General features: G+C 51.4%; 2 protein-coding genes across 2 annotated transcripts; both read left to right on the forward strand.

Annotated features, from left to right (window-relative positions):
- Window positions 1–38: 38 nt before the first annotated feature.
- JR316_0008177 (Glycogen debranching enzyme) lies at window positions 39–4,184 on the forward strand (the record flags this gene model as incomplete). Its single annotated transcript, XM_047893892.1, has 8 exons — window positions 39–284; window positions 340–485; window positions 539–1,122; window positions 1,177–1,762; window positions 1,819–2,737; window positions 2,791–2,887; window positions 2,944–3,370; window positions 3,821–4,184. 8 exons carry the CDS (start codon window positions 39–41, stop codon window positions 4,182–4,184), a joined length of 3,369 nt encoding a protein of 1,122 aa, XP_047747207.1.
- Window positions 4,185–11,923: 7,739 nt separating this feature from the next.
- Window positions 11,924–15,398, forward strand: JR316_0008178 (DNA topoisomerase 2-associated protein pat1; the record flags this gene model as incomplete). Its single annotated transcript, XM_047893893.1, has 10 exons — window positions 11,924–12,086; window positions 12,143–12,283; window positions 12,332–13,461; window positions 13,520–13,832; window positions 13,888–14,111; window positions 14,165–14,307; window positions 14,359–14,430; window positions 14,485–14,821; window positions 14,885–15,003; window positions 15,062–15,398. 10 exons carry the CDS (start codon window positions 11,924–11,926, stop codon window positions 15,396–15,398), a joined length of 2,979 nt encoding a protein of 992 aa, XP_047747208.1.
- Between the last annotated feature and the right edge of the window lie 6 nt (window positions 15,399–15,404).

Here is a 15,404-nt window from a genome sequence, read left to right on the forward strand (position 1 = left end):
TTGCATTTTGCTCTTTCTTCCTTCCCCCCACAGCAGCCATGGCCAAGGGCAGGAAACACGCGTACGGCCGTCCAAAGCCCTCTCTTACCATTCCACGCCAAAAGTCCGTGTCCCGGTCCCCCTCAGCCAGCCCCAGCCCCACCTCCGCGTCCCCGCTCACCCCACGCACTCCGGCTGACGAGGGCATCGAGTATTTCCAGAGCCACCCTAGGCCAGGTGACGCCCCTGTCCCCGTCTACGAGCTCTGTCTCGATCCAGATGGCGGTCCCAGCAACGCCCTTTCCGTAAGTCCTAGTACGTCTTCTTATCCCGGTCTGCTCACTGCGGGTCGTCTTCCAGTACATTCGTCTACCCCCAGCGTACACGCCCTACATCTTGCGCGTATCCATTCAGGCAGGCACTCCAGCCGCCAAGAACGGCGTCTTCAAGACCAACTTTCCTCTAGATGGTGGTGCCTTTGCCCGGGACCGATATGCGAAGCGAAAGTGTGTGCTACTCTTTGTCTCATTCATCAGTGCCCCTGTCTGATAACGAACAGGCTGCCCCAGGAGTTTTCGAAGCCGATCAAGGTCGATCTGCCCATCTCTCATGCAGGAGCGTTTATCTATTGGGTCGAGTATGACGGCGATGACGGCAAACGCGTCAAGGGCCGCGAGGGTTATTTTAACATTGATCCCGTCCTCACTATCAAGGCCCGCACCCCCGTGCTAGACAAGGCGTCTTTGAGCGTCCTTCCGCCCGGTCAAGGAGCTGTATTGCAGGACAAGACTGTGCATCTGCCGCTCAATGGCTTATCCATCCTGACGGTGGTGTCCAAATGGATGGGCCCAATAGACGAGTGGAAAAAGTCATTTGCAGAGGCCAAGGACCGCGGGTATACGATGCTGCACTACACGCCGTTGCAGGAGAGGGGGGAGAGTGATAGTCCATACTCGATCCGGAATCAGCACAAGTACGACGCGAGTCTGTTTGGGAAAGCGTTATCCGAGGAGGAGGGCAGGAAGAGGGTGGAGGAGATCCTCAAGGTTGCTCGGGAGGACTATGGGCTGCTTAGTTTAACTGATGTTGTGCTCAACCATACCGCCAACGATAGCCCCTGGCTCGCTGAGCATCCAGAAGCTGGTACGTCGCACTCTTGTTCTTGTCTGATTATGAATCTTACAATACAGTAAATAGGGTTCAGTCCCGCTAACACGCCTCATCTTGCTCCGGCTTTGGAATTGGATACTGCTATTCTCGATTTCTCTGGTTCCCTCGAACAAAAGGGAATCCCCACCACAATCTCTTCAGAGGGCGATATCAACGCCATTCTCGGCGAGTTTGAAAAGACTGTCAAGGACCTCAATCTTTGGCAATATTATGTTTTGGATGTGGTCCGTGAAAAGGCGTCAGTTACCGCGGCCCTTTCGTCGGGAAAAGTCGAGGCGTGGTCAGGCCCCGACATCAAAGGAAAAAATGTTGCAGAGCTTGCCGAGATTTTCAAGGGCGCAAACAAAATCAAAGGGCTGGGGGCGTTCGCGTCGAGGTTTGGGGTCGGTGTGGACGGCGCGACTGCCGCTGGCTTCACGCAGGCTGCCTTTGCGGATATCAAGGACACGGGCGCGTTGGCCGACGCGTGGGGCAAAATTGTTGACGTCATTAATGTACCCCTATACAGGGAATGGGAGGAAGATACCAAAATCGCGATTGATCATGTCAGAAATCGTGTCAAGTACACCCGGCTGGATGAACATGGCCCTAAACTGGGAAGGATCACTAGAGAGTGAGTACTTGACATCAATTATTTATTTTTATTTGACTGATTCAGGTGATACGTAGAAACCCTCTGGTAGAACCTTACTTTACCCGCCTCTCCCCAAAGCCAAACGCGGACCCTCTCGTTTACTCTCTCGCCAACAATGGATGGATCTGGAACGCAGACCCTCTGCAAAACTTTGCCTTGCTACCATCTAAGGCCTACCTACGCCGTGAAGTCATAGTATGGGGAGATTGTGTCAAGCTTCGATATGGATCCCAACCCTCTGACAACCCCTGGCTCTGGTCCCATATGACTTCCTATGTCACCTCTCTAGCTCAAACATTTGACGGGTTCAGGATAGACAACTGTCATTCCACACCGCTGGAAGTCGGAACGCGGATGCTGGACGCTGCGCGCGTCGCGCGTCCGGATCTGTATGTGTGCGCTGAGCTTTTTACAGGAAGCGAGGACATGGACCTTGTGTTTGTGCGTGAACTAGGCATCAATAGTCTGATTCGGGAGAGCGGGAATGGATGGGATCCCAAGGAGCTGTCGCGGCTTTTGTATAGGCATGGAGTTGGCAAGCCAATTGGTTCCATGGATGGTGCATGCATGCAAAGCAAAGAGGAAATCGCGAGTCCGACGGGAAAAGGCCCTATTCGAACAGCCGTCGTCATCCCGCTCAACGGTTCACAACCGCATGCTCTGCTATACGATCTCACACACGACAATGAGTCGCCATTGGATAAACGCTCGGCGGAAGACGCGCTTTCAACGGGGGCGTTGGTTGCGTTTAGCTATTGCGCCGTGGGGAGTGTAAAGGGCTTTGATGATTTGTATCCCAAATTGCTTAACCTCGTCAAGGAGAAACGCAAGTACGAGCTTACTGGTGTATGTGAGAAGAGTGGAATTGCCAAAGTGAAGAGGGTTTTGAACGAGTTACATCTGGAGATGGTGTTGAATGGATACGAAGAGGGTCATGTCCATCAGGAGAATGATGTCAGTATCATTTCTTCCTGCTTTGCAATTTCGTTGCTCACCAGGCTGTATAGTATATTGTTCTCCACAGAGTCCAGCCTGTAACGCAAAAGGGGTACTTACTTGTAGCCCACACAGCCTTTTCAAAGGGCTGGAAAGGTCGTGGCAACAGTGCGTGTTATGTTTGCAGCCCATAAACACTTCTCTGATATGCTTCTTCTTTGCAGTTGACCCAATTAAATTGCGCCGTACGAAAGCCAAATTTATTCTAGGAGCCAGTCTCAATGTTTTGGATGGTGCCATTCCTGACGATCCTAACCTTTTGAAGGGGCTTGCTTCCAAGTTAGAGGAGATGGACCCTGTGGTTGTTCCTCAAGGTCTTGATCATGAAGGCCCGTACGCTGAAATTGTCGTACCGGAATACTTCCCGCCAGGGAGCATCATGGTCTTTGAAACTCAACTGCAGCAGCATGATTCCTCACTCGACGCATTCTGTGCTTCTGGTGCTCAGGAGGCATTTAGTGAAGTCGATTTGGTGGATTTGAACGTGATTTTACACCGTGCAGATGTTGAAGAGCGGGACGCGACTGCGGGTGTGTTTGGCACTTATGATGTCCCGGGTTTAGGAAAATTGGTGTATTGCGGGTTGGAAGGGTGGATGCATTCATTGAGACATATTATGCGGTATAACGATCTTGGACATCCGCTTTGTGCTCATCTGAGAGATGGAAGTTGGGCCCTCGATTATTGTTAGAGTTCCCTCTAACGTAGACACACACACGTGCCTGTAGTCACATATCACACAGTATTTGTAGACACACCCGTAGCTACGTAGCCTCAGTTCCTTCTTTGTTAGCACACCCAACACGTTCTGGTCCTTCGTCTCTCTCTCCCGCCTCGTCTCCGGGTCTCCTCCTAACATCAAGAAGGAACTCTAACACATTCAAAACATCCTCTCTCATCGCCTTTTGGCATTTCAATACCACCGTTTCCCAAACTGCCTGGACTACCTCGTTCCCCTTCGATCCTGCCCATCCAGCAGGATATCGAAGCCTGTACCGACACTTGTGACCGCTACTCTTGGCAATTATTTTTTTTGCAAAGAGACCTCTTGTTGCACGAAGAAACCCTGCGTATTGCTTCCAACCAGGGTGCATCTTTTGATACCCTTCGGCGACTTACTGCTGCTGTTATAGACTGTCAACGGTCAATCTCACATACCAGAGACCTTCTCGCTTCCGCTGAAAGACAGTTGCGTTACCTACACGACCAGGCTGATCGCGTTCGCGACCTACAAGATTGTCTGGCTACTCTGTCTCGCCGCATTGATAATCTGGCTTTTACCACCTCTCTTAGCCCTGCTATTTTGTCTGGACTTCACGCCCGCCTTGACGATATTCTCAGCTCTCCTCTCTTCTCCAGGTCCTCTACCCCAGACAGCTTACCTGACCTTGAACCCTCCGATTAGAAGCGCATATATTCACCCTTTTGGCGCATACACCCACCCTCTCTGTTTTTTTCTCTTTCCTTTTTTTAATTCGCTTCTCGCTTATCGTTTGCACTCATGCCTCCCGGAAAAAGTAAAGGTCGTTCGGTCTCCCCCCGTCGTGGTCGTGACGGTAGTGATGACGACACTGTGTCCCGAATTGACCCTGCCATTATCGCTCTCATTAAGGCTAGCCAGGAATCCAATAAAGAAACTATGAAAGATATTCTCGAACTGTCGCGTATACAAGCCGAAACTATGTTCAAATCATTCCTCGCGTTACCCCAACTCCAAACCTCTACCCACTCCTCTGCGACTACCTCTACCGCCCGCTCTGGTGATTCACGCGCTTATAAGGTGCCCTTTCCAGGTGCCTTCGACGGCTCCTCTGATACTGTCGAAGACTTGCTGGCCTCATGGCGTAACTTTTTTCACTCCGACCCCGAAGCATACAAAACCACTGATTCCAAAGTACGCACCGCTCTCAGTTCTTTCAAGACCGGCACGCCCGCTGTCTGGCGTAACCAGCTCATTGAAGAGCTAGAGTCTGGGCAATGCGTCTTAACCAACTGGTCCGACTTTGAGGAGCGCGTGAAAGACTCCTTCCTGTTCCATTTCTCGCAACAACGCGCGGCACGCGAGATCATGTGCATCCGTCAGAACTCCACGCCCACTCAAGAGTTCATTATTATCTTCGAGAACCTTGCCTTTCGCTCCAAGTTTAACGACGAAGCGTTGATCCAATGCTTCAAAATGGCCTTGGATAAGCGTATTATGGAGGAGATTGGACGAACACACCGTGAGATGCCCACATTCGCGGAATGGAAGAGTGCCGCAATCTTGATGGCTCACAGACTGCGTGAGACTGATGCCACGGTGACTCCGGTCGTCAACACCACCGCCACCTGGCGTCCTCCCCCTTCTTTCACCTCCACCCCTTCCACTGTTCAAAAGTCTAGCAACCCCCGCCCCGCTGCTCCTGCCCCCAACGCGACTCTACCTGCAAACATCTCCGCTGCTCCGAATCGACGTGCCGCCCTGCCCTGCTTTAACTGCGGCGTATTTGGCCACTTCATGCGAGTCTGCCCCAAACCCAAAGATCTCGAATTCCAACGCAAATCACGCGCAAAACTGGAACGAGCTCGGGCCGTCCTCGAGTGCTTTGATGCTTTGCCTGATGACGACAAGCATGAGATTCGATGCGTTGATGTTGACGAAAGTGCCTTGTTTGATGATTCGGATTTTGTTTCTTGCGTCGAGTGAGTAGTACGTCCTCGCCGCTTCTGTACAACAACCCTGTAATTACTCCCAAATTGCATGTTGCATTGTCTCCAAAATCCGTACCTCTGCCCGTGTTACCTGTTTACGCGACCCCTCAACCTTCATTATCCAATTCTGTATTGACTCCTGACAAGCCCTCTTCTTCAACAACATCACCCAACTCCGACTACCCGACACCAACACTCCTGCCCGCGCACCCACAACCTCCAACTATGGCACCCGATTGCATTCCATATTCAGACCTCTTTTTATCCTGTCCTGAGGATGATCCACCAGAGCTGCAAGCCCCAGATGCCTCTGATGATTCGGATGAAGATTCGCCAACCAAGCCTGCTCAACAAACCTCCGCCCACGATGATGCATCTGTCTCTATGACACACGATGCAAGTCCACCACCGGCCCCACGCGACTCTCTACTTTGCAGCCCGCCCGTCGCTGACCACACAGACTGCCCGCCTTCAATCCCTACACCTGTCCGCACCGTCCTGTGCAACTTGCGCCGATTACGCAGCACGCCTTGGCGAACCGAGAGCCTGCTCAAATCCTGGGCCCCAAAGGAGCGTTGGGACGACATTGACGATGATCTGATTGCTGCTCTTTGCGATCTCCCCTGGACCGACGCCGCCAAAGTCCTCCAGCAGCTCAAGAAGCCCCGCGACTACATCTCCCGCATGGGGAGTAAATGCCTTGACATTCCAATGTCGGCTGCACCCCCAGGCTCGACCTCTTTGGTGTCGCTGAAAGCGCTCTTAGACAGCGGTGCCACTGGTTGTTACGTGCACTCCGATTTTGTCAAACTCAATGGATGGGTGACTGAGCGGCTGCCCCACCCCGTTAGCGTTTACAATGCAGACGGAACTCGCAATGCCAACGGTGCTATCACAGATGTTGTTTACCTTGTCATCCGCATTGAAAACCATGTTGAGCGACTCCGCCTTTCAGTCACCAACACGGGATCATCTTCCCTCATCCTCGGGCACTCCTGGCTCTGGTTCCATAATCCGCTTGTTGACTGGCGAGAGGCCAAGCTCTGCTTTGCACGCTGCCCCACGTCCTGTGGTGCTGACGTGCTGCCGACTTCGCACCCTGATGGCGAAACCGTGAATGTTTGCCGCGAAGGACCCCAGCTCCGTGAAGACGACATCTTTGATGACAGCCCGGGCCCCTTCACGCCGGTCTCTGCTGCGGAATGGGCTGACGCCTTTGCTGGTGAACTTGCCGATGGTGAATCGATGTGCGCGGTTGACCTCAATGAGTTCACGTCCGAACAAGTCCATGGCTCATGCGACCACCGCATTTCTCACTTTTTGCGAACTCAACGTGAAGCAGCTTCATATCCCGACCGCTACCTGAAGGAATTTGCACCTGTTTTCTCCAAAGAGGAGTTTGACGAGCTCCCACCCCGTCGCCCATGGGATCATGCTATTAACCTGAAACCAGATGCAAAGTCGTTCAAAGCAAAGCCGTACCGTCTGTCGCCCGCTGAAACCTCGAAGGTCAAGGAATGGATAGAAGAGGAAAAACGCACTGGCCGTATACGGGACTCCATCTCTCCCTATGCCGCCCCTTTCTTCTTCATCCAGAAAAAGGATGGCTCACTGCGCCCTGTGCAAGACTACCGACGCCTGAACGATATCACGATCAAGAACCGCTATCCATTGCCGCTCATCTCTGACCTCATGGACAAGCTTAAAGGCGCGAAAGTATTCACCAAACTTGACGTCCGCTGGGGTTTCAATAACATTCGTATCAGGGAAGGCGATGAGCACAAGGCTGCCTTTATCACGGAGTTTGGACTTTTTGAGCCTCTTGTAATGTTCTTTGGATTGACAAACTCACCAGCTACCTTCCAGAATATGATGAACGATCTGTTCAAGGATCTCATTGCTGGCGGCCATGTCGTGATATATATGGATGACATCCTCATCTTCACTGATGATGTCCAGTCCCATCGACATCTTGTCCGCAATGTCTTGCAGATTCTGGAGGACAACAAGCTTTATCTGCGGCCAGAAAAGTGCTGTTTTGAGCAGGACCGTGTGGAATACTTGGGCGTCATTGTCGGCCACGGGAAAATGTCCATGGATCCCAAGAAAGTTGACGCTATCACCTCTTGGCCAATCCCGCGCTGTCGTAAGGACGTCCAACAGTTCCTCGGTTTCGTCAACTTCTACCGTAGGTTTATCAAGAACTTCTCCCGCATTGCCGCTCCCCTGCATGCCCTGGGTGGTTCGGCGCCTTGGGTATGGGACAATTTGTCAACATCCGCCTTCAACGAGCTCAAATCCGCCTGCGCTTCACACCCGGTGCTACTTCTTCCCCGCGACGGTGCCCCATTCCGCATAGAGGCAGACAGCTCTGGATACGCAACCGGCGCGGTGCTCAGCCAATTTGTTGACAATTCCTGGCAACCGGTCGCGTTTGCTTCAAAAGCCCTCAGTCCCGTTGAGCGCAACTACGAGATACATGACCGCGAACTACTGTCAATCATGAGGTCTCTCGATGACTGGCGACGCTACCTCCACGGCTCCGATTCTCCTGTTGAGATCCACACCGATCACAAGAACCTTCAGTATTTCATGACCGCTCAGAAATTGAACCGTCGTCAGGCTCGCTGGTCCCTGCAGCTCGCTGAATTCGATTTCGTACTCGTCCACAAGCCAGGCCCGACCATGATCTGCGCAGACTCGTTGTCCCGCCGCCCCGACTACGATAAAGGTGTTGGCGACAACGAAAACGTCACCTTACTGCGCCCAGAACACATTCGACGTACTGCTGAATGCTCAATTGGGGATGACCCCGTCCTGGCTGACATTCGAACTCACCAGCACCAAATCACTGAAATGTGGGAAAAGCACAAGAACCTGCCTGGCTGGTCCCTCCACGACGGCTTGCTTTCATGGCATAACCGAATCTTTGTGCCAAACAAAGGCAACTTGCGTCAACGAATACTCGCCGACTGTCATGATCACCAATCCGTAGGCCACCCTGGCCGGATGAAGACCATGGAACTCGTCCTGCGCGACTATTGGTGGCCGTCACTATCAAAAGACGCGAAGCGTTACGTTGATGGATGCCCCACCTGTCAATCAACTAAGCCTCTGAGGATGGCGCCCGCGGGCCTACTGACCCCCAACGAAATCCCTTCCTCCAATTGGGAGATCATTTCCTGTGATCTCATCGTGGACTTACCTAAATCTCGCGGCTTCGATTCGATCTTTGTCGTCGTCGATAGACTCTCAAAAATGGTTCGTATCATCCCATGCAAAAAGTCAATCACTTCTGAGGGTCTCGCGCGCCTCTTCCGCGACCATGTCTGGAAAGACTTCGGACTGCCACGACGCATCATCTCCGACCGTGGTTCAATCTTCCTGTCAAACTTTACTCGGGCCCTCAACGACCTGCTAGGCATTTCACAGAACGCGTCCACCGCATTTCGACCTCAAACAGACGGACAAACTGAGCGCGTCAATCAAGAAATCGAACAATACCTACGGATCTTTGTGAATAACAGGCAAAATGATTGGGTGGAATGGCTTGCATGCGCCGAATTTGCTATCAACAATAAGATTCACTCGTCCACTGGCTTCTCGCCCTTCTTCCTAAACTATGGCTCCAACCCCCGCCGAACCCTGCAACCCGCACGCCTCTCGGACGACCGTGTCCCCAAAGCTCTTGAATTCGCCTCTCAAATGGATTCCCTCGCGAAGGAATCCGCTTCAGCGCTAAACCTCGCCGCTGATGCAATGAAGCGATCCTATGACACCTCTCACCGCGCTCCACCCGTCTTCAATGTTGGCGACATGGTGATGCTCAGCGCCTCCGACATCAAGTCCTCACGTCCGTCTAAAAAGCTCGATGTTAAGCGTCACGGACCTTTTCCTGTGACGAAACGCGTTGGCATCCAGTCTTACACCCTCGACCTACCGGCCTCGTGGTCGATCCACCCTACTTTCCATGTCTCTAAACTCTCCCGTTTCATACCAGCAGAATTCGATTCCCAAACTTCACCCGCGACACCAACACCTCCCCCCGCGTTACCACCCCCAGACATTGCAAGTGTGCTCGGCCACAGGGCCCTGCGCAGTGGAACACAGTTCCTCGTGCTGCTCGATGGCTGCACAGAGGAAGACGCTTCGTGGTCAAGCCACTCATCCTTCCCTAACTCTGAAGTACTAAACAATTACATACGCCTCCACAACATCCCGGACGCCCACCTTTAAGAGGGGGGTGATGTTAGAGTTCCCTCTAACGTAGACACACACACGTGCCTGTAGTCACATATCACACAGTATTTGTAGACACACCCGTAGCTACGTAGCCTCAGTTCCTTCTTTGTTAGCACACCCAACACGTTCTGGTCCTTCGTCTCTCTCTCCCGCCTCGTCTCCGGGTCTCCTCCTAACAATTATGTCCATGAGCGATTGAGCCAGTGAGTTTTCATTTACAATATCATTATACAAGCTGAACCTTTTTTCTAGTCAAGTGGGCACGCTCCCACATTTGGCCAAACCTGCACAGTGGATAAAAGAGCGCTTTGATAGAGTCAAGGCTTCAGTGCCAAATTACATGAGGCCCAAGTATTTTGCCCTTGTCGTCTCCGAGGCATACAAAGCTGCCCGTGCTGCTGCCATTGAGCAATGTTCAGACTTTGTATCTTCCGGACACGAGTTCACTCAGGATCTTGCATTGTGCGCGATTCAGATGCATGGACTCGTCAAGTCGGCGTCTCTGGATCCCAGTGTGCCGATGCCATCCCTTGCAGCGGGTCTCCCCCATTTCACTACCGGATGGGCGCGCTGTTGGGGACGTGACGTGTTTATTTCGCTGAGCGGCCTTTTCTTGACTACTGGAAATTTCGAGGGCGCGCGAAGGCATATCTTGGCTTTTGCTTCGACGTTGAAGCATGGGTTGATCCCGAATCTTTTGGATTCTTTGCGCAGTCCAAGGTACATGTTTTTCTCATCAGGGAGATTGGGGAGTCTGACAGTGCTTGTTCTAGATACAATTCCCGTGATTCACCATGGTGGATGTTGCAAAACATCCAGGACTATGTCAAGACTGCTCCCGATGGCATCCAGATTCTTTCCGAGCCCGTTAAGCGACGCTTCCCGAAAGACGATACCTGGGTGCCATGGGACGATTCAAAAGCATATGCGTATTCCTCTTCTATTGCAGAAATAATTCAGGAGATTCTGCAACGGCATGCAGATGGAATTACTTTCCGAGAATACAATGCAGGTCCAAACCTGGACATGCAGATGAGGGATCAAGGATTTAACATTGACATCCATGTTGATTGGGAAACTGGGTTAATATTTGGTGGTAATCAACATAATTGTGGGACGTGGATGGACAAAATGGGAGAATCAGTCAAGGCTGGTACTAAAGGTGTTCCGGGGACACCGAGAGATGGCGCACCTGTTGAGATTACTGGCTTGCTGAAGAGTACGCTTCGATGGCTGAATGAGCTATCAAGTCAAGGAAAATTCCCATTCAAGGGTGTACAGGCTGAAAGTGAGTTTTTGCTTTGGTGCATTGGTTGTTTTATTTACATTGACATGCGATTGTAGTCAAAGGACAGAAGCGTCTTGTGACATACGCTGAATGGTCGAAACTGATTCAAGAGTCTTTCGAGAAGTGTTATTATGTCCCCTTGGATGCGTCCTTTGACAAGGACTACAAAATCAATTCAAGTCTTGTGAATCGACGGGGGATATACAAGGACGTGTATGGCTCTGGAGCGGGCCATGAATGGGCAGACTACCAGTTGCGCTGCAATTTCCCGATTGCGATGACTGTTGCTCCAGAGCTGTTTGACCCTCATCACGGCCTCGGTGCACTTCAGCTGGCTGACAAGGTGCTACGGGGCCCGCTTGGAATGAAAACACTGGACACTGCCGACTTGCAGTACCGTCCAGATTACGACAACTCGAACGACTCGGATGATCCTTCGGTGGCCAAAGGCCTGAACTACCACAATGTAAGAACTTTGATGCTCTATGGCTTGTGCAGAGACTGACGAGACACGCAGGGACCCGAGTGGGGTTGGCCTTTGGGCTATTTCTTGAGAGCATACCTTGATTTTGATACCCGGGTGGGGTCGGGCAAGGAGGATAAGAAACAGACGTTGCATTACCTGCACAAACTGCTGCTTACGCCTCGGGAGCACTTGTCAAAGGATCCATGGAGAGGACTGCCTGAATTGACAAACGCAGATGGGAAATATTGCAGGGACTCTTGTGCGACGCAGGCGTGGAGTGCAAGCACGCTGCTCGACTTTTTGGCGGATGTGAGCAAGTTGTAATTTTGTACATAGTAGTAGTTGTTGTAGATTAGATTAGATCTGGACAAGTTGTACATGTTTGTCTAGCCGGCTTATGTATTGATCGTCCAAAAAGCAGGTGCTCGTCGTTGTCCGCGTCCTGCATGTCCCAGTGATGGCATTCTTCGGACTGCCCGAGCGCGACCTAAAAAGTGACCAGCACGAGAATATCGCCGTCTACGACTGGAACGACGAGAGCTACGACGGTCTCGGCGATGCCCTCCAGGAAGGGGGTGACGACTTGAACGACGAGACCTTCGGATCCACTGACCCTATTGGTAATAACTTCTATATGAATCCCTATTCATAAATCCCTAATCTCCCTCGTTATCAGGCAAGGATTTTGATTTTTCTAATCCTGTCTTGCCAAACCCCCTCCATGATCAGATTCAGCCCAGGCAGCGCGACCAACGTCAGGAGCCTCCACGACGAGAGGAAAGGGTAGAACCCGAGCAACCCCGGACAGTCCAGACGGGTATGCTCTTGCCCGACCTCTAATGTTTCTTTCTGACCCTCAGCGTAGCCGCTCGTCCCGCTGCCACCAATTCTCTCGAGTCTATCTGGCAAGATCATTCGCTCTTCTCCACCCTTCCAAGAGCCAACGGTTCTACTCGCATCGCCGACCATCCGCGTGCTTCCCCTGGCCCAGCTCAAGCACACTCCTCTAGGTTCTCTCCGTTCGGTAACGATGCCCCGGTTGCCATTGGCGGTGTCATCGGACAGAATCAACAGGCGCATCAGCGGGTTCGAACGTTGCAGGAGATTGAGGCTGAGATGCTGGCAAATGCTCAGGCAGAACGCGAACGCGAACGCGAGCGGGAGCAGGAGTATCTTTTGCAACAGGAGCAGGAGCGTATCTTACAGGAACGCTTTCTCCAACAGCAGCAGCAACAACTTCTTCAGCAGCAACTACTCCAGCAGCAGCAGCGTCTTCGGGAAGATGAGGCTCGTCAGCGTCAGCTTTATCAGCAGGAACAGCAACAAGCTCAGGCACAGCGTTTGTTCTTGCAACAGCGTGAGCAGTTACAGCAGCAGAGAACCCCACCTCCTCGCATGATGCCGTCTTCACAATCGCCACGATTCCTTGAGCACCACCGGCAGATCTTACTCCTCCAACAACAGGAGCAAATGCTTCAGCAGCAGCGTGCGCAGGAGTTGGAAGAGCAGCTCAGGTTGGAAGAGGTTGAGCGTCGGCTCTTGGCCATGAACATGGAAAGGGCTCGTGGTTCCCCATACAACCGACGGGCCCCTGGTTTTCAAGGAGTAGACCCTCAGGAAGTACTTGCTGCTCAACTTCTTCAACAGGCACAAGAACGTCAATTGTTATTCCAGCAGCAGCACCAGCAGCAACAACAACAACAGCAGCAGCAGCAATATCGTAGGCAGGCATCCCGTTCTCGCTCACCTGCGGTCATCAATAACAATGCACAATTCCCCATCTCGCTGCAAGAAGAGTCTCGTTATCAGCCTCAAAATATCCAACTCCAGCAAAGACTTCTTTCGGATCTCGCCCAGGCAGACTTTGGTCGTGATATGCATGGCGTTTCTCCTGCTGATCAAGAAGCTTTGAGAGTCGAGGCTATGCGCAAAATCTTGGAGGCAGAAAAAATGGAAGAAAAGCGTCGCCGTAAGGCTGCCAAAATTGCACACATGGTTAGTTGTTTTATATGAATTTTCGGACTTCTACTGAACTGAACATCAATATTGATAGTCGCGTTATAACGACCTCATGACGCAATCGGACAAGGACTTTATTACTCGAATCCAGGTTTCACAACTCGTCACTCAGGACCCATACGCGGATGATTTTTACGCACAAGTATACGGTGCCATAATGCGTTCTCGTATGGGTTTGCAATCCCAAGACGAACGCGTTCTCAAGTTTGGCTCTGGAGGTGGTATCGGTCTGGGATTGTCATCTAAAGGTGGCAACAGACGACCGAGCGCAATGCAGCGCATGGAACAGCAAGTCGAGCGAATTGTCAGCAATGCAAGAAAAAGGGAAGAAGAAAAGGGTCTCTATGGTCTGTCGTCGTTGTGTTTCCATTGTTATATATTCACTCATCACTGTTATTGCAGCCGTCCATAGTCTTCAAGGTGCTTTGGGGAAAACTTCTGGGAGAAGCTATAAGGCGGCGCCCAGGCAGCTTCTCCAGGTTGACGCTGGAGCAGGCGCATCGCCTACATTGTCGCACGCAACTGCTAACCTACATATCAGCAAGTCTACAGTTCACAATGAAGGTGCTGCCAAGGAAGCTGCCAAGCTTGGGCGTGAGGCATTAGGCCTTGCCGCAGAAGCTCAAGTAAGCGCCCATTAATTTTATCCGAAGATCAGAATTTCATGCTTGGCCATTAGACGGATGATCTAGTGAAAAAAGAACCTCTCACACATAGAAAGGTTCTTGTCATTCTTGAGGAATTGTACGACGTAGTTCTCCGAGTTGAGCAACTCAGGAGAGATCAACCTTCACCTGAAGATGTAGAGGCTTCCCAGGAATGGTAATTATATATTTGCTCTCCAATATAAACGCACTCTAAGTACTTGTTCAGGAAAAAGGAATACGATGAACTTGTCGACAAACTTTGGGATGAATTAAGGGTCATGGTCCCTCTTCAAACGAGGTATTATTGACTGTTTAAGGTCGTTTTGTATCCTACTGACCTACTCTCCTACAGTGATCCTCACCCTTTCATTTCCCTTTTGACGCCGACCAAGGGCAAAAAAATTCTGCCTCGTCTCACTCGGCTACTCGACAATCAACGAATGCTTACTTTGTTGACGTTGCTTGTGGCGTGCTTCAACCAGTTGGACGTAGTTCGAAATGCACCCATTCTTGATACTATCAACGACACACAAGAAAGATCTGATGTCGAGCGCCAGACACAGGCATTTTTGGGCAGCGTCATGCAGAGCATATTACCGGTCATTTCGGTGGCCAATCTCCGCCTTGTAACGGGTCTTCTTGGATTGTTGTTGACTCGCAGTAACATTGTCACTGTTGCTCGAACCCGAGTAAGTATAATAAAATCCACGTTATATCATATCATCGAGCAACGAACTGATGCATTTGTTTAGCCTGGTCTGGCTTTGTTGACCCTTTTCCTCAGTAGAGTGGAGGTGATCAAACAAACGATAGCGACGTCTGATTTGGCAGATGTGGCAGAAGCCCCCACAATCGAGGAGAGTCAGCAATGGTACGCTCTATTTCTCTGGCATACCTTGGGATTGTGTATTCATTGACCACATCCGTAGGCGACTAATGTTTGATCATCTGTTCCAACTGCTTGCACCTCATCTGCTCTCCCTATTCCCTTCATCCCGCATTGTCAACCCAGATCCTGCCAACCATCCGGTGCCAACGGATACTGTGGACCAACCTGTCTGGCAATTCCTAGCAGCCTTGGCTCTGCATGGGTTCAACGAGCAACATCATGTGTTGGTTGGAACACTCCGTGAAAAAATTTTGGACAATGTCCTCAGTGTAAACAAGGGCTGGGTCCACGACGAAGAACAGCGACAAACCAAGCTAGCCAATGTTAATCTCTTCTTGCATGCCGTTAACCTAGACAGCTCTCAAATTGCTATGTAATGATGC

Source organism: Psilocybe cubensis, chromosome 7 (assembly GCF_017499595.1).
Source record: "Psilocybe cubensis strain MGC-MH-2018 chromosome 7, whole genome shotgun sequence".
Classification (NCBI taxonomy): domain Eukaryota; kingdom Fungi; phylum Basidiomycota; class Agaricomycetes; order Agaricales; family Agrocybaceae; genus Psilocybe; species Psilocybe cubensis.